This window comes from Hemiscyllium ocellatum, chromosome 16 (assembly GCF_020745735.1).
Source record: "Hemiscyllium ocellatum isolate sHemOce1 chromosome 16, sHemOce1.pat.X.cur, whole genome shotgun sequence".
NCBI lineage: Eukaryota > Metazoa > Chordata > Chondrichthyes > Orectolobiformes > Hemiscylliidae > Hemiscyllium > Hemiscyllium ocellatum.
This window is the reverse complement of record NC_083416.1, coordinates 49741597-49765176: the sequence shown is the minus strand read 5'-3', so window position 1 is coordinate 49765176 and position 23580 is coordinate 49741597. Positions and strand designations below refer to the sequence as shown.

The 23580-nt window shown below is 40.5% G+C and overlaps 1 protein-coding gene across 6 annotated transcripts in view; it reads right to left on the bottom strand.

Moving 5' to 3' along the window:
* LOC132823420 (rho GTPase-activating protein 26-like) overlaps positions 1 to 23580 on the bottom strand; it is a 248532-nt gene that overhangs the window by 124063 nt on the left and 100889 nt on the right. For all 6 annotated transcript variants that reach the window (XM_060837239.1, XM_060837241.1, XM_060837242.1 and 3 more), the window contains 4 exons: positions 21258 to 21387; positions 19128 to 19228; positions 7395 to 7489; positions 6404 to 6482 (listed from right to left, as the gene is read on the bottom strand). In XM_060837239.1, the coding sequence (XP_060693222.1) occupies positions 6404 to 6482; positions 7395 to 7489; positions 19128 to 19228; positions 21258 to 21387 (405 nt within the window). The remainder of the gene's footprint in view (positions 1 to 6403; positions 6483 to 7394; positions 7490 to 19127; positions 19229 to 21257; positions 21388 to 23580) is intronic.

Sequence of the window (23580 nt, the reverse complement as noted above, 5' to 3'; positions counted from 1 at the left end):
GCACCCGAGCTACAAATCTTCTCACAAACTTTGAACAATAACCTTGGCCCCTAAGAAAATGGCTTTTTTTCCTTCACTTGGAGTTTTGAAATTTTTTTTTTAAAAACTGTATTCTGTAAATATACAAGAAAACTGCAATTAAAATTAATTTTACATTGCAATGTTGGGCCAATAGTCTCCATTTGATAATCTCAAACAAAAGGCATTTTATCAAGTTCAAAGAATATTGTAAGCATAATTGTGCTGTTATGGGGATATAAACCAAGGTTCAATCATAATGTGCTTGCTTGGATTACACAGCTGACAGACAGGAAGCTGGAAGAACACATTAAGCCAGGCAGCATCAGGAGGTGGAGAAGTTGACATTTCAGGTGTAACCCTTCTGCAGAACTGGGGTTGGTGTTGGGGGAGCTGCTGATAAAGGGAGTGGCGGGGGCAGGGTGGTGAAGTGGAGATAGGTGAAAACAGGCAGAGTGTATGACCTAGTTGGTTAATGGGAGAGGTGAATGCCGTAGGTAGCTGGCAGGAGTGGAAGGGAGATGGAGGTGATGGGAAGGGGAGTCAGAGGATGGGAAGGGAGGTTATTTGAAATTGGAGAACTCAATGTTGAGTCTTCCAGGCTGTAAGCTGCCCAGGCAGAAGATGTTCACCCAATTTGCGGTTTAGTTCATTGTGGCAACAAAGAAAGCCAAGGATGGTCATGTCGGAAAGAGAGTGGAAAGGGGAAATAAAATGGGCAGTTACTGGGAGGATCAGTCAGCGCCTGCAGGCCATGCCTTGCACTGAGAAATAGAGAAAAGAACTTCAAATGAGAACTGCTTTCCAGATTTTTATTTAGGAAATACTTTAAAAAGCACACTTCTGTGAAAAAAGAACTGAATTCTGATAACAGAGAGACAGATTCTCTCTTTCATTAGTATGTCCATTTAGTTTCATTGCCTATGTGCGCCGGTGGAGAACATTACGTACTATTTTAAATGTCACAACAAGGCAGCATGAGTCACTGAGAACTTGATCATCCAGAAATCAGGTCACCTTTCCATTTACTTCAGAAACTGCTTCAGTACTTGTCCTTCATTAGGCAAGAACCGAAAGAGCAACAGAAAAAAAAAAGACTAAAGGTGATCAGGTGTTAATGTACTTCAGTTCAGTAAACATCTTTTAACGTAATTGAGAAACAGAGTAAAATGACTTGAAATTAATGTACATGGACAGGGCAGACATCAGGCAACCTGGTGAGGGAATGTGGGACATGTCTAGATGGTCGTATATGTCTGGTGGTACTGACTCGATGGGCTGGAGGGCCTTTTTTGTACTATATGATTCTATGATTCCTTAAACTTGATCTTGGTGAATCATTTATTTCAAATTGGTGCCATTTGGAGATGAACAGAAAACTGGCTTGTAAAGCACAAGAGATCCAACCCACCTTCGGCATCACAATGGTGCACAGTTAGAGTCACAGAGAAGTAAAGTATGGAAACAGACACTTCAGTCCAACTCATCCATGCCGACCAGATATCCCAACCTAAACTAATCCCATTTGCCAGCACTTGGCCCATATCCCTCTAAACACTTCCTATTCACATATTCATCGAGATGCCATTTAAACGAGTGAAGTGAATGTTGGGGATGTGGGGTGATAATTAATGAAAAGAGAAGCTGCAAAGGTATGGAAGAAAAGGGAGAAAATATTATTTTCCAGCAGATTCTAATTACTTTTAACCCAGAGTCTGGCTGGAGCACTTTTCTCAGATCCAAATTTAGGTTAGTGCGTTTTAATACACTTAATTTGCTTAATGTAGTTTTACATAAGAGTCCTTTTACAACATAAATATAGACCTACTTTTCCTGAGTCAAGATGAGTCTGGTGCCAGCTATTTACATAAAATTTTATGTCCTTTATTTACACAAGCAAAGGATCTAAAGTCTATCAAATGCTCATGCCTGTAATAAAGGTCAAAGATTTTCATCTTTACTGATATAGCAGGCAATATACTTCCATCTTGTAACGAACATGCAATTCCTGCCACCTTACTGGAAGTTTTGGAGGCCATTTAGCTTGCTGATTGATTGAACTGAATACATAAGTTTTGGTGATTCACTAATTGTTTTGCATTATACAACCACAACTGATCAGTTCTGTACTGCTTTGATAGCATAAAGTGTATTCATCGATACTACAGCTGACAAGGAAAAGCTCAAAGCAGTTCATATAATTAGTTTCAAAGTACAGTACCCATAAAGGCAAACAAACAGAGCCTAAACATTATCAATAGTTTCATTACTACTTTCCTAATTACTTATGCAACATTAAATAAGAATATCAACTTTAATGCATTTGGCACTAATCAGATTATCCTGGCATAATGCCCCACAAATCAACAGCTTTGATTTCAAAGACAGCATTTTGTGTTATGAATTCATAATGAAACCACTGACAGGATAAAAAATGTTACCTGAACTAGTTTCCTATCCAGAATGTCTAAGATTTAAGTACTGAAATACCACATTGCATGGCAAAAAATATGATCAGATCGAAAACTAGAGCACTGCTGTCTCTTGGAGGAAAAAAGATGAACTGCAGACAGCAGTGTGATGAAAACATTTTCTCATTAAACATGATTACACGACTTAGCTTTAACTATCTCCAGAGTTTAAGAGTCATAGAGATGCACAGCACGGAAACAGACCTTTTGGTCCAACCTGTCCATGCCAACCAGATATCCCAATCCAATCTAGTCCCATCTGCCAGCACCTGGCCCATATCCCTCCAAACCCTTCCTATTCATATACCCATCCAAATGCCTCTTAAATGTTGCAATTGTATCAGCCTCCATCACTTCCTCTGGCAGCACAATTCCATACACGCACCACCCTCTGCGTGAAAATGTTGCCCCTTAGCTCTCTTTTATATCTTTCCCCTCGTACCCTAAACCTATGCCCTCTAGTTCTGGACTCCCCAATCCCAGGGAAAAGACTTTGTCTTTTTACCCTATCCATTCCCCTCACAATTTTGAAAACCTCTATAAGGTCACAACTCAGCCTCAGACGCTCCAGGGAAAACAGCCCCAGCCAGTTCAGTCTGTCCCTATAACTCAAATCCTCCAACACTGGCAACATCCTTCTAAATCTTTTCTGAATCCTTTCAAGTTTCACAACATCGTTCAGATAGGAAGGAGACCAGAATTGCACGCAATATTCCAACAGTGGCTTAATCAATGTCCTGTACAGAAGCAGCATAACCTCCCAACTGCTGTACTCAATACTCTGATCGATAAAGCAAAGCATACCAAACGCCTTCTTCACTATTCTATCTAATGGGACTCCACTTTCAAGGAGCTATGAACCTGCACTCCATGATCTCTTTGTTCAGTAACACTCCCTACGACCTTACCATTGTGTACAAGTCCTGCTAAGATTTGCTTTCCCAAAATGTAGTACCTCGCATTTATCGGAATTAAACTCCATCTGCCACTTCTCAGTCCATTGGCCCATCTGATCAAGATCCTGTTATAATGTGAGGTAACCTTCTTCACTGTCCACTACACCTCCGATTTTGGTGTCATCTGCAAACTTACCAACTATACCTTTTATGCTCACATCTAAATTATTTATATAAATGACAAAAAGTACAGGATCCAGCACCGATCCTTGTGGCACTCCACTGGTCACAGGTCTCCAGTCTGAAAAACAACCCTCCACCACCACTCTCTGCCTTCTACCTTTGAGCCAGTTCTCCCTGTATGCCATGAGGTCTAACCTTGCTAATCAGTCTCCCATAAGAGATTGAATGCCATACTGAAAATCCATATAAATCACATCTACCACTCTGCCCTCATCAATCCACTTTGTTACTTCTTCAAAAAACTCAATCAAGTCTGAGAGACATTATTTCCCACACACAAAGCCATGTTGACTATTCCTAATCCGTCCTTGCCTTTCCAAATACATATACATCCTGTCCCTCAGGATTCCCTCCAACAACTTGCCCACCACTGACGTACAGCTCACTGGTCTATAGTTCCCTGGCTTGTCCTTACCACCCTTCTTAAGTAGCACCTCGTTAGCCAACCTCCAGTCTTCTGGTACCTCACCTGTGACTATCAATGATACAAATATCTCAGCAAGAGGCCCAGCAATCACTTCACTCACTTCCTAGAGAGTTCTAGGGTACACCTGAGCAGGTTTTGGGGATTTATCCACCTTTATGCATTCCAAGACATCCAGCACTTCCTGCTCTGTAATATGGACATTTTGCAAGATGTCACCATCTATTTCCCTACATTCTACATCTACCACGTCCTTTTCCACAGTAAATACTGATGCAAAATGCTTGTTTAGCATCTCCCCCATTTTCTGCAATTCCACAGAAAGGCCACCTTGCTGATTGTTGAGGGGTTCTATTCTCTCTCTAGTTACCCTTTTGTCATTAATGTATTTGTAAAAACCCTTTGGATTCTCCTTAATTCTATTTGCCAAAGCTATCTCATGTCCCCTTTTGCCCTCCTGATTTCCCTCTTAAGTACACTCCTACTGCCTTTATACTCTTCTAAGGATTCACTCGATCTATCCTGTCTATACCTTACATATGCTTCCTTCTTTTTCTTAACCAATTTCTTTAGTCATCCAGCATTCCCTATACCCACCAGTCTTTCCTTTCACCTTAACAGGAATATACTTTCTCTGGATTCTTGTTATCTCATTTCTGAAGGCTTTCCATTTTTCAGCCGTCCCTTTACTTACGAACATCCGCCCCAAACAGCTTTTGAAAGTTCTTGCCAAATACCGTCAAAATTGGTCTTTCTCCAATTTAGAACTTCAACTTTTAGATCTGGTCAATCCTTTTCCATCACCATTTTAAATCAAATAAAATTATGGTCACTGGCCCCAAAGTGCTCCCCCAATGACACCTCAGTTATCCGCCCTGCATTATTTCCCAAGAATAGGTCAAGTTTTGCACCTCCTCTAGTAGGTACATCCACATACTGAATCAGAACATTTTCTTATTCACACTTAACAACTTCCTCTCCATCTAAACCCCTAATACTATGGCAGTCCCAGACTATATTTGGAAAGTTAAAACTCCCCTACCATAACCACCCTATTATTCTTACAGATAGCTGAGATCTCCTTACAAGTTTGTTTCTCAATTTTCATCTAACTATTAGGGGGTCTATAATACAATCCCAATAAGGTGATCATCCCTTTATTTCTCAGTTCCACCCAAATAACTTCCCTGGATGTAATACCGGTAAGATCCTCTCTCAGTACAACTGTAATGCTATCATTTATCAAAAACGCCTCTCCCCCCTCCTCTCTTATCTCCCTTTCTACCCTTCCTATAGCATTTGTATCCTGAAACATTAAGCTGCCAGTCCTGTCCATCCCTGACCCATGTTTCTGTAATTGCTATGGTATCCCAGTCCCATGTTCCTAACCATGCCCTGAGTTCATCTGCCTTCCCCGTTAGGCCCCTTGCATTGAAATAAATGCAGTTTAATTTATTAGTCCTACCTTTTCTTAAGGGTCTTTGAAAAACACCAATATATCTACTTCTGATCCCATCTTCAGCATACTCCATTGATTCCACTTGCCCTAGTGAATTAATTTCAAAGACATTTGTTCTCTAATTCTTCCATTGTCTCACCCCACCCTTTCATTGATCTCCTCTTGTCGTGCTTTCTTAAAATGTACATTCTATTCTACTCCTTGTCCGTGTTTCACTTAGCATGTTAGTGATGAGTGGATCTTGATCCTCTACACTCCCCAAACCAGACTCCCGCTTAAAAGATCAAACCTCCCTTTTTCGATTATGCTTTTGCCTTCACTAAGTTTTGGTTTCGCCATCCTCATGGTGATCAAAAATCACAGACCTCTTGCTGAAGATGGGAAGTTGTTTTAATGTCATATCGACTACGCAATTTTTCTTCTATGCTCGAAACTCAGCATAGATCCATGCTCTATAGCCAGAGCAACAAGGCTACTACCCAGTTCCAGAACCCCAATCTCAGTGCACAAGAGCCATAAATCAGTTCAAAATAACTCTTGGATCACTTTTCAGCCTTGTTTGCAATGGTTAGTCACAAACCTGTTGAGTTACATTTGTAGTCAACAAGAAGGTCTGCGGATTTTCACTGTTTAAATGCATTGTCACTGAAACAAGTAAAAGATGTGTAATAGCGATCACTTGACAACCTCGCCATTTTAGCGTGCATCCAACAGAGCTAAAACAGCAAAACCTAAGTGTCCATGTATTCAGAATCCATATCTAAACCAACAATCTGCAAACATCAGCTTGTCACGATAAGTACAAGATGTGCAATTCAAATTGGCCAGCTTGAAAAGTAACAAACTGGAATTAGATTCTTCATACAACACTAATCATTAGTATTATCCTTACTGGCTCTCTGCCATCCATGGCCTCTATCCACAGTCTTCTGTCCTCCTCAGAAAGTGCCTGCATGGTGATCGTGGTTGCCCTGTGGAGGATACAATGCAATCAAAACTGTCCATCTCAGATGACACTTCAAGAGTTCATTTAATTGTCTCGAACAAAGAACATATTTATATGCTTTCCTTCCTGAAAATAGCAGAATGTAGCAATACAGCGAGGCCAAAAAAGGTATCTTAACCAATATTTAGATCTGAGAAAAAGTTTTCTCATACAAACAATTTGATTTCATGTGAGATTTTATAGATGTATTTTTTAAAAGCATTTTATCTTTTTTTTGAAGTTATTTATTTAAAAGTGAAGAAGTACAGTTTGGATTGCTGCTATCATGAAGTTAAGCCATCCTTGGAACAAAGCAAATCCACTGAAAAGCAACTTCATCCAGTTATATTTAATCATCATAGTAATAACTGTTTCTGAGAATTTGCAGGTTTAAAGTGAGATCAGGATCTGTCTACAGCTTATTTCAAATAAATTCAGACTCTTATCAGCAGGAATATTTAATTTATGATTTATAAGCAATGACATTCAAAACACTTTCAGGATCTTAACATTAAAGCGCAGGACCATTGTTAGGTACCTTGCAATCTTAGTTGTGATTGAACTGTAGAGAAATTTCATTCTTGCAAAAGATGCAAAATATAGAACGTGTCATTCTCAAACACAGTCACCTTGAGAAACACGAGCATACAGAGTCAAGAGTGTGGTGCTGGAAAAAGTACAGCAGGTCAGGCAGCATCCGAGGAGCAGCAAAATCGACGTTTCGGGAATAAGCTCTTCATCACAAATTTAAACACTAGCACACAAAAGCTTCAAATTCAAAAGCAGTTTACATTTGAACATGGAGAGACTAGAACTTTCTCTCAATGGGCATTTGCAAGACCAGCAAAAAACATGCATGTGATATCAATAAAATTACAATGTGCACCATTCAACTCACCTGTCTACTCCTTCCACATCAAAACAGAATCTCTTCTCGATAGAATCAGTTTTTCTCCTAATGCATGACTTTAAGGTAAATGTTTCTTCATCACCCTTCGAAAAACAAATGCACCAATGAATAATATTCTAATTCCTTTCAACAATTATACAAAAACAAAAATAGTCACAAAAAGAAATGCCAATTGGATGGATATGAAATGTTTCCTGGCTATCATAGGACTGCACACTGGAAATTCTTAATAAAATCTTGATTTTCAATAAATAGATGTGATGAACACCATGATTCAGGAGGCTGTTATACATGTCACTCGAGCAAGAATACCGAAACTCATTCTAAGTAAAAAGTATTTGTGCTAATGCACCAAATGAATTTGTATTTTTCTGCGGTATCATTAAACCCACAACTGGAAATATAAAACACTTGAGAAGGAACACATGAGACTAACTAAAGTTTACAAAATGAGTAAGTCAAGCAAGTCCACAATAATTCCTTCTGCATTACGTTTTGCTGGCTGTAAAAAAGGTTCATGAAACTCAAAGCATTGGCCTGAATTTTCACAACAGAACAGCCCGAAAGTTGCAATCCCACCTCAAATACTGCATTTTCCATTTTGGTGGGGATAGCAACATGATTAGTTGGAATTTGCACTTGCTTGATTTGCAGAGACAACTTGCTACTTAAACATCAGCTGCTTCCATTCAAGCCAAGGATTTTTTTCTAGCAGCGCAGCAGTGTGAAATCCAAAGTAAGCAGAGTAGACATGGTAAGAACAGGTAAGAACTTTGTTCATTTCTTTCTGTAGTGCTATTCCCACAATGTGGAGGAATAGCCAACAATGCCCTAAAAATGTGCCCTCTCTGCAACTTCACATTCACTCTCTCTGTTGTTGCATACTGAGGGTCATGTTCTGCCACTCTCAATATTGCTTGTAACATCATTCCTCACCTGAGCGCACCCAATAAATCTCTCAGACCACTGCCTTCTCAGAACATCTCACCGCCTTTCACCCATTTGCTCCTAAAGATGTATCAGACACTTTCGTATCAAGCAATTCCCTCTATTTCTCTCATTACAGGAGAATTTGTGGGCGGCACGGTGGCACAGTGGTTAGCACTGCTGCCTCACAGCGCCTGTAGACCCGGGTTCAATTCCCGACTCCGGCGACTGACTGTGTGGAGTTTGCACGTTCTCCCCGTGTCTGCGTGGGTTTCCTCCGGGTGCTCCGGTTTCCTCCCACAGTCCAAAGATGTGCGGGTCAGGTGAATTGGCCAAGCTAAATTGCCCGTAGTGTTAGGTAAGGGGTAAATGTAGGGGGTATGGGTGGGTTGCGCTTTGGCGGGTCGGTGTGGACTTGTTGGGCCGAAGGGCCTGTTTCCACACTGTAAGTCTAATCTAATCTAATCTAATCTAAAGATAGCCCATAACAGAGCAAACAGAGCCTGAAAAAGTTCAGTAACCCTGATAGTAGACTCCTTGCAAGAGGAGAATCCTGGGCCTCACAAGGGAAGACTGTGACCACTCCTGCAGGAAAGCAGGAACATCCAGATCCTATCAACTGAGTGAGTATCACTCTTCATTCCACTGCAACCCTTATATTAAACTTGCTTTCAATATTATTCATTGCAACCCTCTTCTATTGGCTATTATGACTTCTTTCTGGTGTGTTCTCGCGGGTATCAGCAGCATTTCCACCACAATTGTGGTGTTTTCACAAATTCTGCTCATCCCCCAGACCTCTTGTTGTAGGCATCATTCTCCTGACCATGGGCAAACTATCCCGATCCTACATGACACCCTCCCCATTCATGCTTTATTGTATTGCTCCTTTGCAGTATCATTGCCCCCTTCATAAATGTCCTCACTTTCCTTCTCCTACCTGCAGCCCCAATCCTAAAGATTAACTTGCCAAGTTTCATTCCTGTTGCAATGGCTATTAGGGGAAATAATGGGTACGGTATGAGTTAGCACGGGCTAGAATATAATGAAGAGTTTTAGTTAGCTTAATAACCAACAATCATTTAGTCCATTTATTTCGGATTTACTGACCATTTATTCTTATTCAAGAAAAGTAATCAGGTTAAAATAAGTCAAAACACACAAGGCTCAGCATGCTGATACATTTTATAAAAATGTAACATGGCTGAACCAGCACTGAACAAAGAAAGAACAAACAAAACAGCACAGGAGCAGACCCTTTGGCCCTCCAAGCCTGCACCAAAACTTTTGCACTTCCATCCTACACATGTCTTCACTTACAGGGCCCATATCCCTCTAATACTTTTCTATTCATGTATGCGTCCAGGTGCTTCTTGAATGCTGCTACTGTGTATGTCTCTGCCAACTCCTCTGACAGCGCATTCCAGGCACTCACCACCCTTTGCCTGACACATTTCTCTTAAATGCCTTCACACCCACAACTCCCCCACCACACCTTGAACCTGTGTCCCCTACTAATTGACCTCTCCACCCAGGGAAAAAGCCTCATTTTCCACTCTATCCATGCCATTCACAATCTTATGAACTTCCATCATGTCATCCTTCAACCTCCTGCATTCCAGTGAAAACAACCCAGTCTATTCTAACCTTTTCTCATAGCTAAAATCCTCTGTACCAGGCAACATCCTGATAAACATTTTCTGTATCCTCTCCAAATGATCCACATCCTTCTGAGTGCAGTGACCAGAATTGTCCACAACATTCCAAGTGTGGCCTAACTAAAGCTCTTTAAAGCTGCAGCATTATATTCATATCCTGATATGCAATGCCCCTTTCATTGAAGGTAAGGATGCTATAGGCCCTTTTTTACTAACTTAGCTGCCACCTTCAGTGATCTGTGGACATGCACACCCAGATTCCCCAATACGCTGAAGGGTTCTTCTATTCACTGTATGATTTCCTTGACCTTGCAAAATACATCACCGCATATTTGTCTGGATTAAATTCCATCTGCCATTTTTTCTGCCCATGTCTACAACTGATCTGTATTCTGCTATATTTCTAACAATCCTCCTCTGTATATGCAACTCTACCAATCTTTGTATCGTGGGCAAACATACTAAACAGACACGGGTGTGTTTTTCCTACAAATCATTTATGTAGACCACAAACAGAAGTCCCAGCACTGATCCCTGTGGAACACCAATTGACACAAACCTCAAATTTGAAAAGCATCCGTCCACTGCTACCTGTCTCTTATAACTAAGCCAATTCTGTATCCATCTTGCCAGTTCACCCTGATACCATGTGACTTCACCTTTTGTACCAGTCTGCCATGAAGGACTTTGTCAAGGCTTTCCTGGAGTCCAAGAAGATAACGTCAACTGCTTTTCCCTCAATCTTCATCACCTCAAAAAAAATTCGATCAAGTTTGTGAGGCATGACATCCTCTGCACAGGACCATGCTATCAGTAATAAAGCTAAAAATCACACAACACCAGGTTATAGTTCAACAGGTTTATTTGAAGGCACAAGCTTTCGAAGCACTGCTATTTCACTGGGTTGCTCATCAGGGACAATGTCCAGGAAAGTACTGAAAGCACCACAGAATGGTGAAATGGCATGTCATCTTAGATTCAGATGAGTATTAACATCGGGGACTTTGCCCTATTCAGGGGATTTCACCTTGGACCGGAATTGTGAATGGTGCCAGGAACTCAGACCAGCCATTGTAAGCAGGGTCCCCAACAGGTGAAAGATAATGAAACCCATGTCTAAAGTAGTTTCAGCATTCATTAGGTATATTGGAAACATGTGCAAACTAAAGTAGATAACTGTTTAATACATATTGATTGCTGTATATACACATATTTACTGCTTAATGTACATCCATATACTTATCTGACTATACTAATTATCATTTAATATAGTCATCATTATTTTATTTATAGAAAACCACCAATAAACTTGTTAACTGCAGAGTACTTTGTTATATCCAAGTGAACCCACTAACAAACCATAACACATGCTCTTTTTGAAGATGATATCATAAGAATTTTTACACCTTTCTCAGGGGCAAAGGGGAACTTAAATTAACACCTTTACCCACAACTATGGAGCAATCATTTAATAGTGCACTGCAGTGTCATCCTTATTTTTTGCACTCACGTTTCAAGGAGATCTTTACCCCCACAGTGTTCCTGGACCACAGCTGGCACCGAAATGCTTTCAAATTCCTGATTTACTGTGCGTGAATGCTTCAAGGTGCTTAGCTACTTACATTATTGCTGACGTCATTCTGCTCAATGTCATATGGCCTGGCACCAGATTCAAAGAACCATCAGGAAAGGGGAAAACATGCCATGAAAATCACTAGATCTTTATAGGAAGTTTTCTCTGATGCTAGTGAGAGTGCAACTGCCTCTCTGTTCACTGTAAACTTAAGACTTTTGTTTTACTACCTACTGATAGCACCCAGCCATATTGTTTGGTGTTAAGAGAAAAAGCAACATAAAAAATGGAATTAAAGCAAAACACTACAGGTTCTGAAAATCAAAAACAAACAAAGAAAATTGTAGAAAATCCCTGCAGAACATTGTTCTTCTCTCCAAAGATGCTCCATGTTGAATTTCACATTGACAACTGGTTGTCAGAACACATCTGGTTAAAAGTTGCCAACTAGAAACATTACCCATTTGCAGGTTGGCAAAAATCACAAAATTGGCATAAATGGAGGATTATCACCAGAACAAAACTAGGTTTTTACTTAATGTAAGCAATTATTAAGGTAGCAAATACAATGGAAAATTACCCTAAAAGGCAATTTGATAAATATTTGAGGAGAAATATGAGGATCCAAGATGGCAACGACCTAAGAGGATCACGTTTGCTGGGCTCTGCGCCACAACAAATCGGCAGGAAAGAGCTAGAACCCACCCCATTCAAGTTACTAAGAGCAAAAATAAAACAGTAAAAGAGCCACAGAACCTGAAATTTTCACTTAGCTTCATTTTTGCAGCAGCAGAACACCAAAGAAAGGAGGAAGTTCGTCCGGGATCGGGGCCATGGCTCAACCCACCAAGGCTATAGGGGCTTACTTACTCATCAGGCCCTGGTTGAGGAGCTTGCCAAATCTCATGAGGTCCTAGGAAAGCAGATTGAAGAGAAAAATCGAGGAAAAACTGGCCCTGGTCTCTGCTATGCTGAAAGAACCTGGCGAAAAGGACTGATGAGCTCGAGCGCCAGGCCACAGGGTAGAGGCAGAGGTTGATTCATTCAAGACTCCAATTGAAGCCCTGGAAACACAGGTCCATGGTTTGCTGGATCTGGTAGATGATCTTGCAGAAGATCAGAGAGAAAAAAACCTCTGTTTTGTTGGCATGCCAAAGGACGGAAGGTGAGCAGCCAGTGGTATTTTTTTGAGAAGTGGTTCCCGGAATTCCTTAATTTGAAAGCTGAAAAGGGAAGGATAAAGACTGAGAGAAGCCCACTAGGTTGCAGCACAAAGGCCAGGAATGTGCCCTCGCCCTATGCTGGTATGGTTCCATCATTACAAAGACAAACAGAGGGGCATGGAAACTTCCAGAGGCTGGTGGAAGGATCCAAGTGCATTGGTGTGCAAGGGCTTCAGGGTCATGTTCTTTCAAGACTTTTCAGCAGTGATTGAGCACACTTGAGATCCAGTACTCTTTAAGATACCAGCAGTGCTTCAGATTATAATGGATCTGTATATTTATTTGATCCACCAGAAAAAGCGAGGAACTTTGTGTACACGCTGACTTAAGTCGGACTATTGAATGGCAGACAACAGAGTTATTTGGGTTTGTCCTTTAGTGAGGACTTAGCAGAGTCTCTTTTGTTGGTAATAAGTTGCATATAATTATGCTTGAATGGATAGAAGATTAATTTAATTTCTAAGTTACACCAAGGGATGGGTGACCTATTTACTTTTAACTTACTTGTGTGTATTAGTAATCCTGCTTTTTTTCTTTGTCCTACTGGGTTGCCTGCGTGTGCAGTGCGACCCTAGCTGGTAGGAGTTAAGTGGGTGGTTGGGATGGTTAGTAAGTTTTGGTTTGTGTTGGTGCCCCCTTTGAATTCCTCTAATCAGTGCATTTCGTGCTTTTTTGTTTTTTCATTTTTGGTGTGCATAGTTTTTGCAAGTTTCATAGGTTTGTTGGTTGGAGCTGTTTTAGTTTAGTTAGTTATTGTGTTTTGTGGAATTTCTTGTACTGAAGCTCAGTGATCCGTAGTTCGAGTTCTCTGGAGTCTAAATTGTGTGAGAGAAGGTTATGACTTAGAATGTGTTAAAGTGATATACTTGGAACATTAAGGGGAGTCACTCGCTGGTCAAGAGGAAGAAGGTACTTTTCAGTTTGACAAGGGAGAGGGTGTCCTTTTGTGAGAAATACACCTCTATGATGCAGAGCATCTGAAAGTGCAACAGAATGAGTATGATAGGGTTTATTTCTTATCTTTCAATACGAGGAGTGGGAGGGGGGGGAAATTCTAGTTAGGAAAAGTCTCCCCATTTAGAGTGTATTAAAGACACACACAGGAGATTTGTAATCCTTAAAGTTTTGATACGCATGGGAAGAATATGGGATCTTAAATGTTTATTGTCCCCCAGTCCACCCCCTACAGTTCTTGATAGACTCACTTTCTAAACTGGTTAACTTCACATCTCAGCATTGTATCGCGGGGGATTTCAATTGTGTAATAGATCCTACAGTGGACAGATTGCCCAAAGGCACCCAATATCTTCTTTGAGATGCAAGCAATTAAGGTATGTGTGTGTTGAATTAGGATTGGCAGATGTTTGGACGCACATTCACCCTACTGGCTGGGAGTTTACGTTTTTCTCAAAACCACATAAATGCCAAGCCAGGATGGATCTCTTTTTGGCTCCCTCATAGTGCATTTGAGGTCAGTGATGTCATGTACAGTTGGTAATGTCAGTTTTTCTGATCATGCTCCAGTGTATCTAATGGTCAAGAGTAAGGATATTATGGTAGGTTCAAGGCATTGGCGACTGGATCCCTTCATCCTTAAGGATCGCAAGTTTACTGAATTTATTTCTACTGAATTCAGGGCTTTTTTAGACATTAACTCAGGCTCGGTCAGTAGCCCATCCATTCTCTGGGAAACTGCTAGGGGGTTAGTAATTTTTTAGATTTAGATTAGATTACTTACAGTGTGGAAACAGGCCCTTCGGCCCAACAAGTCCACACCGACCCGCCGAAGCGCAACCCACCCATACCCCTACATACACCCCTTACCTAACACTACGGGCAATTTAGCATGGCCAATTCACTTGACCTGCACATCTTTGGACTGTGGGAGGAAACCGGAGCACCCGGAGGAAACCCACGCAGACACGGGGAGAACGTGCAAACTCCACACAGTCAGTCGCCCGAGGTGGGAATTGAACCCAGGTCCCTGGCGCTGTGAGGCAGCAGTGCTAACCACTGTGCCACCATGCCGCAGAATTTTGTATTCTGCCAGGAAGAAACAGCAGAGGAATGAGCAGCAATGCTTGCTTGAGCCATGTCAGAAGGAGCTAAACAGGTATACTTTGATAAGCTCTCGTTGGCTAAACTGCAGAGTATCACAGTGCTTCGGTTCACGCTGAACTCCATGCTCTCACAGACAGCTAAGAGGGAGTTTACATTTGCAAATCAAAGGCTGTTTGAGCATGGGGATAAGCCACGCAAGTACTTAGCGTATCTTGCCAGGAAAAGGTGTGCTCCTCAAGCCATTACCTCAATCAGGGATTAATACGGCATTTCAGAAATTTTACTGCGAACTATACCAGTCTGAAAGTTGTGAGGATGGGCTGGTTAGGATGGAGTCTTTCTTTAAGAATTTGGACTCCCAGAAATGATCCCTGAGCAACAGGCTCTCCTTAATGCCCCATTATCAGAACAAGAGGTGCAGGAGGCTGGGAGGCAGCTTTAGAATGGAAAGGCACCTGATCCTGACGGATTTCCCAGTGAGTTTTTATAAGGAATTTATAAGTATACTGTCAGGACTAATGCTAAGTATGTCTAATAATTCACATAGCCGTGGTCTCCTCCCACCATCTTTAACAGCGGCAAACATTTCTTTTACTCTTATAAAAAGGGAAGGCCCCAGAGAACTGTGCTTCCTATTGGCCCATCTGACTCCTAAATGTCAATTTCAAAATCCTATCTAAGACTCTGGTACTAAGACTAGAAACTGTGTTGCCCTCCATCATTCAGGAGGATCAGATGGGTTTTATGAAAGGTCGCTGGTCGTCAAATAATGTCAGGTGGTTACTTAATATAATCCACGTATGTCAGCAACGATCGGTACAGGGATTAATGATCTCTTTAGATGCGCAGAAGGCATCTGACCTGGTCAAGTGGCCATACCTTTTTCATACTTTAAAGCAGTTTGGCTTGGGTGAGGCTTTTATCAGATGGATAAAGGTTTTGTATAGCGACCCTTTTGCCACAGTCCTCACCATTGATGTGCGGGCAAGCAATATCAACATCCTTAGGGACAGTTGGCAGGGCTGTCCCTTACCGCTGTTGCTTTTTACATTGGTGACTGAACAGCGGGCCGAGGCAATATGTAGGGATCCCAATATGTCTGCTCCAGAAGTGGGACAAAGCCGCATAAGATTGCAATGTATGCAGGTGACACTCGTCTTTTTATCAAACTCAGCAGTTTCAGTGCCTCATCTGATATAATGCATTAATTCGTTTGACGGTTCCTCGAGTTACAAGATCAATTTTGCGAAATCGGAGGCCATGCCCAAGGAGGGGAGGGTTCTCCTAAAAATGCCTGGTCGTTTCGATGGTCACAGAAGGGCTTTCTCTCCTTAGGTATATTCATTTTGCTCCAGTCTTTGATCATCTATTTAAAACCAATTTTGCCCATTTATTCGACAGAATCAAACAAGACCTTCGAAGATGGGAGGCGCTTCCAATCTCTTGGTTAGGTCGGATAGCCCTCATTAAAATGAACGTTCTCTCCAGTCTGCTGTATCCTACGCAAATACTTCCTCTGCTTTATACTAAGCAAACATTTAGAAGACTAAACAGCTTTATCTGGTATAGCAAGCAACCCCTTAGTAAACTAACTAAACTGCAGCTACCCCACATTCTGGGAGAAGTGGACCTCCCAGATGTCAAAAACTAAGCTCGTCCCTATCTTAAGTGAATTACTCGGCCTGTGGGGACCCTCACTCACTACGGCTGGACATCAAAGCATCTCAGGCAAAATGCCTCCTTACTAGCTTGGATTTCTAGGACAAAATGTGGACAGTTAAGGACTATTACTTGAGCCCAATAGTCATTAATACTACTAAGGTGTGGAGGGCAATGTGTCAGAGTGAGGGCAATATTGCCAAAACATAATTTTTTACACCTATAGTTGGTATGCCAGGTTTTCAGTCAGGGATGATGGACTCAATGTTTAAACTATGGGCAGCTAGGGTGTGTCTTGCATGGGTGACTTATTTGAAGGGGATAGACTGGTGTCTTTTGACCAGTTGGCTGGTAAGTACGAGTTGCCCAGTAGGGACCTCCTTTGTTTTTTTTTCCCAAATTAAAAATTTCATTCAAAAAGAGACCACACTTCTAACTAATCCTTATAGATTTGAAACGGAGAAGGGGGTGCTGAGTGCTGAGAACACACTTTCTGTCACCATGTCTATCATGTATTGGGATAGGGGCCCTTGGACAAGTCTGAACAACTCTTAGGGGTGGGAGAGGGAGCAGCTGTTGAGATCTCTTCTGAAGGAAGAGAGAATGTCTGGGAAAATACAAGGAACATCCAGATTTGCAATTGAAAATTCTCCACAGGGTCCACTTGATACCAGAGCACCTTTCAAAATTTAGAGTGGGAGTATCTCCAATGTGTCCTAAATGCAAACTCAGTGTCTTTGGCCCTGCCACAGGCTGCAGGCAGACTGGAGTGCTATGGTAGACGAAATAGAGAGGGACTTGGGGATGGGGCGGAGATGGACCCAGTATCTCTTCTTGGCCTTGTTAGTCCACTCCCATCAGGTGCACACTAAAGCAAGCTTTTCAGTATTCTCACTTTTTGTGCAAGAAAGAACATTCTGTAAAGGTGGGGGTCTGAAAACCTCCTGGGGCTGTCGGGTGAGCATAATCTAGTCATGGAGCACACCTCCTTGGACATTTTCAGAAGCGTGCTGCACCACAAAACTAAGAATTTTTATAAGATGTGGTAGCCCTTTCTGAACTACTTCGGTACAGATTAGTCTGCCAAACGAATAAGGGCATTTATATAGCCATGACGATTCTGTTTAATGAGTCTGGTACCCAGGGAGGAGAAACTACAAACACATGAATATCTATAAATTTATGCTTTCGACAATCGAAGGCTATTACTATGTTTCATTGAGCTGTATTATTATTATTATTACTACTAACTTTGTTTTAGTTACTAGTTATTATTTATGTAATTTGTGGGCTTCTTTGTGTTGCTTTGAATTGTTTTGTATTTGTTGCAATATTCCAAAATCCTTTTATTTAATAAAAATACATTTTAAAAAATGAATATGAAGATTAGGTTGAAAGACAGGAAGTTCAGAATGCATATTTTGTTCAGTCATAGAAATATACAGCACAGAAATAGACTACCCTCTAGTTCTGGACTCCCCCTCCCCCCCACCACCACCCCCACAATCCAAGGCAAGACCTTGTCTATTTACCTATCCATACCCCTCATGATTTCATAAACCTCCATAACATCACTCCTCAGCCTCTGACACTCCAAGGAAAATATTCCCAGTCTATTCAGCCTTTCCCTATAGCTCCAACGCTGCAACATCCTTGTAAATCTTTTCTAAACCCTTTCAAGTTTCACATCCTTCCAAGAACAGGGAGACCAGAACTGTGTGCAGTATTTCAATAGTGATTTAACCAATGTCCTTTACAGCCACAACATGACCTACCATGTAATCCAAGATGGAGGACAGGAAAAATTGAGTCTGTAAGAGCTGCTGCTTCTTTGAGGTATTTTCATTGTTGGAGCTGATTTCCTTGAATTCTAGGAACAGTAATTACTATTTTATAAGCTGTTGCATTGTTTTGGAACTTGGGGAGAAAGATCAAAACAACAGCACTTTAAAAAAAGCAGGAAGACAGATAAAGAGCAATGATTCAAATGGAGAAAGAAACCTAAATTGTTGTCTGACCCAGCAGTCATCTGCACAGTTGTTGCCTTTGCTGTCTATTTTCAAGTGTCTCTTGACATGAGAATTCATTCGAAGAAAATATAGTTGTCTATGAAAAACTTGGAACTATGTAGACAGAACAAACTGAGAAGTATGCTAATTTTCTGGGATATGGGGCAGCTAAAAGTCAACCACACTGGTGTCGATATGGAGTTATAGGCAAGTTAAGGATGGTATTAGTGAACCAGATGGATTCGTACAGTAATCAGAAGTGATCATATGGTAGTTTTTCATTCCGGTTATTTTGTTGAATTCAAATTTCACCATTTACCACCATGAGATTTGAACCATATCCTCAGATAATTAGCCTCCAAATTACTAGTCCCAAAGTATTACAGCAAAACTACAGCTTCCCCTAAATGTGTACAGTTATCTAACATCAGCACCTGCAACCTACATGTTACTAAAATTATTCAGAAGCAGAAGTCCTTTAATTCTATTGTTAAAATACAGATATATATCCTATCATCATTTGAAGACCATTCTGTCAGAGCCCAGCTTCATCTTTCATTTGTAGTTGAATTTTTAAGTCTATTTTACAGTCAAACCAAAGTAAAACATACTATTTTTCCTCCAGTTTTTTGGTCAAATGGCACCATTGTAACCTTCTTGGCTTCTTTTTGATACGTGCAGTAGTGCTTCACCCAACTGGATCCAAAAGGACCTAGAAAAGGATTCTTTCTTTATTTAAGTATTCAAAAGTAAACTTGCTCAATATCAGATAAACGTTTAAAGAATTTTCCAAACTATTGGTGGCATCTACATATTAAAAGATGTGCTTATACCATAAAGTAGTTGAAGGCATGTACTGTACCTTTAACAGAGAGTGAACGCTGTTCTGAACTAAGAGCTCACAAGTACCTGTGTGAGATGACTAGATGGCAGTCTCAAAGTATACTGGAAAATTAAAAATATGTAGCATTTGGCTGTGAAATGGATACCCAAGTTGGTCACTGTGTTGACAACAATTCAAATTTAACCATTTTAAAATATGCCACATTACCAAAAGGATGTAGACACTTTGGAGAAGGTGCAGAGAAAGCTTATGAAGATGTTTCATGGTACGGAAGGTGCTAGCTATGAAGAGAAGTTAAGTAGATTAGAATTGTTTTCATTAGAAAAAGGGTGAGTGGGGTGGAACCTGATTGAGGTCTACAGAATCATGAAGGGTATAGACAGGGTGTATAAAGATAAGCTTTTTCCCAGGGTGAGAGATTCAATAATGAGAGGTCACGCATTCAAGGTTGGAGGAGAAAAGTACACATGGAAAGTACTTTACACAGAGGGTAGTAGGTGCCTGGAACACATTGCCAATAGAGGTAGTAGAGGCAGTCACGGAGGATTCATTTAAGGTATATCTGGACAGATGCACGCGTAGGTAGGGAGCAGAAGAATACAGATGCTTAGGAATTGAGCGATAGGTTTAGACAGTGAATTTGGATTGGCACAGGCTTGGAGGGCTGAAGGACTTGTTTCTGGGCTGAAAATTTTCTTTGTTCTTTTGTTCTATGCCCCATGATATTAAAACCCAATCTAGTTTGGATTTGTTTTGCCAGCATCAAGCCAATGAGACGATCCAATGTTTGGGATATAAAAATGCAGTCATTTTGAAAATTGCAGACAAAGCAACTGCCATCAACACAGATCCAAGAAATTAGGAAACACTCTCTACCAAAGGTACCTTTTCATATGAAACATATTCGCAGTAAAAAGAAAGACGACGACCCAGGGAGATCTTCAGCTGGCACCGAAGACGACAGCTGCTGTGTGGTTTTGAAATTACCATATGTACTTGTGTATAGGTCAAGTTTTGAATACTTTTTAAAAGCTGAAATTAGGGGTCGACTTATACACAAGCTATTGTCGGAGGGCATGAAATTCATGTTTGGCATGAGTCAGAAAATGGACAAACAAGAGCCAGATCTCTGTAAAATAATAAATAACAAAAGGAAAAAGAAAAAGAATTATGGCCATCATAGAATTTAGGAGGGTTTTACAAATAAGTTCAGAGCACAATTGTATGTGACACCTACTTCTAAGAAACTGAGGCAACAGTGGGAAGACAAGGTCGAGGGCTGCCATGACATATCATTGGCAGTTTTATGCACAGGTCAAATGTAAATATTACATAAATAAATACATACAGTATGTATTTATCAATATTCAAATTAATGATTTGAAAATCGTGTCGCACAAACATATAGTGGTGCACGTAACATGTGATAGTACAGGTATTGCATCTGAACCAAAAATGTGCAAATCATGCCCTTTAGGATGCATATATGGTCAGGAAGAGACCCCTGCAAAACTAGAGTTTACTTACACACAAGGTATATGAAAAATTCCAGATATTTTGGTCAAAATAAGTCAACTTATATGTGAGATCAATCTATACATAGCTATATATGGTAAGTTAGTGTAATTTTAATAAGTGTCTTATTGGAACAGCATATTGTCATAGAGTTGGTGGCAGGTAGTAAGCATTTGGGCGGGTGGGGAACTGACCTGTGAATAATTGTTGTTTCATCTTCACTTTTAGAGTTAAAGAATAAATTGATACTATTTTCTTTAAATAATGGAATTTCAGAGTTCTCTGTCCCTCATATTTTAACAGATTACGAGGCGAAGTGAACTTTTCTGGAAGCTTGGTTTAATTAACAGAGGGTTCGCCGCTGTCTTGTAACAATACTCACTTTTTTTCTGCACAAAGAGGTAACCCTCCATTGTGTATGGGCTGATGCTCTGATGTTCCTGAGGGTTTGCCTTCATTTTCTTCATTAATGATTCAACTTCAGACCGTGTACCCTCAAAACGGTCCCGTGTCTGTAATGAGGGTAGTTGATAATCAAAACTTTGAGTGAAATCTATCGATGGAGGTCTAAAATTCTCGTATTCTAATCTGTTGAACTGTAAAAGCACCAAAACTACTTTTATATTTAGTCTTTCCAAATGGGTGTTGCATATGGTTGGAGAATTTTGAATTATAATTCAATATAGAATATTTTTCCAGTTAAAGAACACCCAAATTTGGGTGTAGCACTTTGAGGTTGTTTAGCAGTAGCATACAAGAATAGATGCTAACATGATTTCTTTAAAATATAAAATATATTAGCATCAATATGCTTTTAAATAAAAAGTTGTGTCAACACTGACAATGGATACAATTTGTTTGAGGGCGAACATCATTTCCAACATTGCAGATTGCCATTCAGTAGCATGTTATATTTGAAAAATGCATGGTTCAAGGAAGGTATTGATCGTTAATTTCAGCAACATTCAAAAAGTGTCACCTCAGCTAATCAAAAATTAACTTTCAGATTTATAGTCGTTTTCAATTTTCCACATATATGTTTGAAAATACAGGAAGGTACTTGACAAGGAAATTAGGAGGGCAAAGAGGGGCCATTAAACATCTTTGGCTGACAGCATCAAGAAAACCCTCAAGGCTTTTTATAAGTATACCAAGAGCAAGAGCATTACTAACGAAAGAGTGGAACCTTTGAGACACCAAAGGGACAACAATTGCATGGGGCCAATGGAATTAGCCAGGGTCATCAACTGGGATGGTGAGGTTCTATAACACATTCAGATAAATAAGGAAAAGATTGTCATCAATTTAGCATGGATACAGCTGCACTAAATCCTCATGTCCTGATGAGATTTATCCCAGACTGCTATGGGAGGTAAAGAGGAGATTTCTGGGGTCCTGGTAGATATTTTGAACACTTTGCTCGCCATAGGCAAAGGGCCTGATGAATCGAGGACAGCTAATGTGGTTCCTTTGAACAAAGGAACAAGTAGGAATAGGCAAAGTAATTACCGACCAGTTAGTCTGACACCAATGATAAGGAGATTATTGGAAAAATTTCTGAACGAGAGGATTAATCAAAAATTGGAAAGGCAGGTATTGATTAGGGTGGATATTTTAGAGATATCCTGTCCAACTCATTTTGGAGTTTTTTGAAAATGTGACCAACTATATTGCTGAGGGATGTGCAGTTGATTTGGTTTACATGGACTTCACCAAAGCAGTTAGCAAGATGCCATATGGAAGGATGGTCCAAAATGTAAGAGAACATGGGATCCAAGGCAAGTTGGAAAATTGGATTCAAATTTGGCTTACTAATACAAGGATCAATACTGGAACACTTGATGTTGATTTAACGACTTAAATGTGAATGTAGAACGTTCATTAGTAAGTTTGCAGATGATACGAGAATGGGGAGGGGGGGGGGGATGTTGCTGATAATGAGAAGAATGGTCTCAGACTACTGGCTGATATTGATCAGCTGAAATTGGGCAGAGCAATAGCAGATGGAATTTAATCCTGCTAACTGTGAGGTGATGCCTTTGAGAGGGTTAATAAGGGAAGATATACACAATAAATGGTAGATGCCTAGGGAGTACTGAGAAACAAAGGGACCTGGTGGACAAGTTAATGGATCCCCGAAGATGTCAGCACAGGTAGACAGAATGGTGAAGGCAGCATATGGGGCATTTGCCTTCATTAGCTGGGGTGTAGTATAGGAGCAAGAAGTGTGAATACAGCTTCATAAAATATGCAATACCTTGTATATTTTGGTTGCCATAGTATCAGAAGGATGCACTGGAGAGGGTACAGAGGAGGCTGAGGGGGGAGCTGATTGATGCATGCAGAATTATAACAGGTATAGACAAAGTAGATTGAGAGAATCTTTTCCACATGTCTTAGACTCTAAGACATAATTTAACGTCAGGACCAAATGGTTTACAGGAGATGGGAGAAAAATGTTTTCATCCAGACAATGGCATATCCATGCCTGAGAGGGAGATGGAAGCAGATACTCACACAACATTGGATGAGTACTTAAAAATGCTGGGACTTATTGGTCAATGGACCAAGTGCAGGACAATGGAATTAGTATAGTTTGGTGTTTGTTGGTTGGCATAGGCATGGTGGGCTGAAGAGCCTGTTTATATGCTCTATGACTCTGTGACATCTTACTTGTAATGCAAATAATTGAGCTCAAAGCTTCT